Consider the following 3,284-nt stretch of genomic DNA (forward strand, 5'->3'; position numbering starts at 1 on the left):
AACAAAACACAAAAACAAAGTGTCTTGTCTCTGGTTGCCCAACAGCTCCTTGCGGATAAGGAGGGTGGTAAACCAAGTGGTCAAGCTTGTGGCATGTTTTTGCAGTTGCTTAAAAGGCTTCCTTGCCACTGGGCCTGGGTTCTTGAGATGAAGAACCTGGCCAGAAAAACACCCTGTTGCTTCACTTGCCTTGTGCCCGTGTGGAAGTGAGACTGCGGTGGGGTCGTGGATGGAACCGGCGGCAGCATCGGGATGCTGGATGCTCTGCCCCGGCAGGGCTTTACCTGCTGGAGGGGGAACGGGGAGCACCGTGTGCACCTTCCCCATCCTTCTGCATCACACCAGGCTGTGGTGGTTGACCTTGGTCATGCTCAAGCTTCTGCCCCCTAAGACACTGCTGAAATCCCAGGTGTCTGGGCCCAAGATGTGTGCTGGCAGATGGAGGTCCCCTCTGGGCTGCCTTGTTGCTGAGCCCAACCCAGCCTGTCCCACCTTGGCTACCGGGTGCTTTGCTCTGGTAGCAAGTGTGCTGGCCCTTGGGCTTGCGGGTGCCTTGCCCAACACCCCAGTAACTTGTTCTGCTTTCCTCCCAGCCGCCACGATGCCCCTGTCTCACAGCAAGGCTGGGCAGATGCAATGCAGCACCAAGGCATGCAGGAACCTCTTTGGCCCTGTGGACCACCACCAACTCAAGAATGACTTTGAGGACCTGATGAGGCAACACCTGGAGGAAGTTCAGGAGCGCTGGAACTTCAACTTTGAGACAGAGACTCCCTTGGAAGGACAGTTCAAGTGGGAGAGGGTCTTCTTGGCTGAGCAACCGTCCCGGGAGGTCCACAGCCTGGTCACGGGCATCAGCAGTGAGAGCAGGAGCTCCTTGGTCCACAAGGTCCCCCCCAAGGACCATCTTGGCAGGATTTGCCCTGAGGCATCTCAGCAGAGCTCGGAGGTCTACAGGGCTGGTTCCCCACAGGGCCTGAAACGTCGGCAGACCACCATGAAAGGTGAGTGCTGGAGGTTTGGTGTCACTCCGTGCGTGCTCGGTGGCATTGGTGGTGTCATGGCTCTCCTGGTAGGGACAGATGGAGGGGACTTGAGTGCAAGACCCCTGCCTGGGTGTGGGGAGGGGACCACCCTCCATGCATTTCTCCTGGGGATCAATCTTCCAAGGGGAAAAGGCCACAAACGGGGGGGGCATTTTGGTTGCTGGGGGACAGGCAGGGGGCTTGCACTGGGCTTGTGGGTTTTATAGCTGAAGATGCCCCCAAAAATCGTTCGGTACCTTCAGTTCCCACAGCCTGAGCCCGTCCTCCAGGATCAGGGCCTGGGGTGGCAATGCCAGTGAGACCAAAGAAGAGATGGAGACCTACAGGCTCTCCTCCCTGGGACTTTGGGGTGGGTGGCTCTGAGGGGGGGATCCCACCTGGGCTGGGTTTTGGGACCCTTCCTTGGGGACACCTCCCCTCTCCCTGCCCTGCTGCTCCCAGCAGGCTGGAGGCACTTCCCAACGCTCTCTTTCTGCCCTCCAGACTTCTACAGCTCCAAGCGGAGGATGGTCCCCGACAAGCCCAAGCCGTGATGTGACAGTGCTCGGGGCCAGCTGCTGACGCTGATGTCCCTGGGGGGTGTCCGTGGCTTTCTTCCCCCACCCTGTACTGTATATGCTGCCTGTCTGAAGCAACGTAGAGTCTGTAGTTTCCTATTTATGAGTAGCTCTGGGGTCCTGAGGGACCTCTACTGTGTGCAATGTAGAGGAGTAGCCCACGCTGAGGCTTGTAGCCCAATGGAGGAGGACTGAGATGGGCTTGGTGGGACCAAGGTATTGCCCTGCTGGCAGAGAAGAAAGTGTCCCCTGCCCTGGAGTGGTGGGGCCAAGCACCGTCCTTGCACCGTCCTGCTGCCCAGCCGTGGTCCTTCCCCTGCCTGATGGCTGGCTGTGGAGGACACTTGCGTCCCAGCCACCCGGTGGCACCAGATAGCCTTAAGAAAGGGTCACGGGGCAGAGCTCTGGGACAGCCTGGCCCTGAGGACACCCTGGTTGCTGGCACGTGGTGGTGGCCCTCTAGCCAGCAGGATGGACCCAGGGGTGGTAAACCCTTGTCCGTGCGTGGAAGCAGAGCGATGTGGGGACTGCTCCTTCCCACGGCTGCTTGGGAGAGGGAGCGCTGCTCCCTGGAGAGCCCTTGGGTGGCTCATGGTGCCACCACCCATCAGATGGGCTGCGGATGGTGACAAACCCGCTGGAGGTCCCCAGTGCTGAGCTCGGCACAGCCATTGTGGGACCAGCGCTGCCTGGGGGAGGCTTTGGGGTCCCCTGCACCCTGCTGACCCAACCCCCCACTTCCTTACCCTGTTGGCTTGTTGAGTGGTGCTGCTTGCCCCCACGTTCCTGCCTCCATCACCACTGGCACCAGGCTGGGGAGCTACCTGCGCCGGCTCTGGACTGCTCTAGGGACGCATCCTGCTCACCAGCAGGGATGACACCGAAAGAAGAAGTTGTAGCTTTTTTTTTTTTCTTGGACTTTTTTTTTTCTCCTTTGGGCCTGGGTGAGAGAGGACCCTCACCTAGCTCTGCAGGGTGAGTGGCTTTGGTTGCCTCTGGGACCAAGGGATGTTCTAGCGCTGAAGGATGAGTCCCTGCTCTTGAGGGACTCGACACTGTCAGGTCTCAGCACTTTCATGGGGTTCATCTCCTGCTCTGCTGGATTTGGGCTCTGGAAACCGGTGCAAGATGGTCCCAGGCAGAAAAGGGATGGGGTCGACCTGCCTTGCACCATGAAGCACTTTGCTCTCAGTGAAGCTGGCAAGCTCCCAGCACTAAATCTTTATTTATGAAAAAAGAAAAATAATAATGCTATTAAGTCTGCATGGGGGGGAAGGGGAAATACCTGTTTGTCTACAAATGTTAACTCCGAATAAACACTCGCCTTGCGTAAGGGAAGCCGTGTCTCTGGGTTCATAGAGAGTGGTGCTGGGAGCAGGGTCTGGCTGTGGGGAGGAGGGTGCTCTGGTTGGGGTCTCTGCTTGGGGGTGAGGGGGTCACTCTGGGGGTGCTGCCTTTGGGGTGGTGGCAGCACAAGCCCAGCTGTGGGAAGGGGCTGGTACAGCCCTGGGTGACTCTTCTCCACCATGAAACATCCAAGTGGGGGAGGGGGAGCTGGGGGGGGCAAAACCTTCCCCACAACCCACATGCTTTGCTCTGCTTCCTTGGGACAGCTGGGTGCAGGATCGGTGCTGCCAGTGCAAGCCGTGTGGGATCTCACCGTGGGACCCCTGTGTGCATG

General features: G+C 58.8%; 1 protein-coding gene across 1 annotated transcript; it reads left to right on the forward strand.

Moving 5' to 3' along the window:
* The first annotated feature begins 593 nt into the window (after positions 1 to 593).
* On the forward strand, positions 594 to 2,941 carry CDKN1A (cyclin dependent kinase inhibitor 1A). The gene is made up of 2 exons (XM_027789883.2): positions 594 to 1,004; positions 1,530 to 2,941. The coding sequence occupies exons 1-2, from the start codon at positions 602 to 604 to the stop codon at positions 1,577 to 1,579; spliced, it is 453 nt and encodes a 150-aa protein (XP_027645684.2). The 5' UTR covers positions 594 to 601; the 3' UTR covers positions 1,580 to 2,941.
* Positions 2,942 to 3,284: the final 343 nt, after the last annotated feature.

This window comes from Falco peregrinus, chromosome 16 (assembly GCF_023634155.1).
Source record: "Falco peregrinus isolate bFalPer1 chromosome 16, bFalPer1.pri, whole genome shotgun sequence".
Taxonomy (NCBI): domain Eukaryota; kingdom Metazoa; phylum Chordata; class Aves; order Falconiformes; family Falconidae; genus Falco; species Falco peregrinus.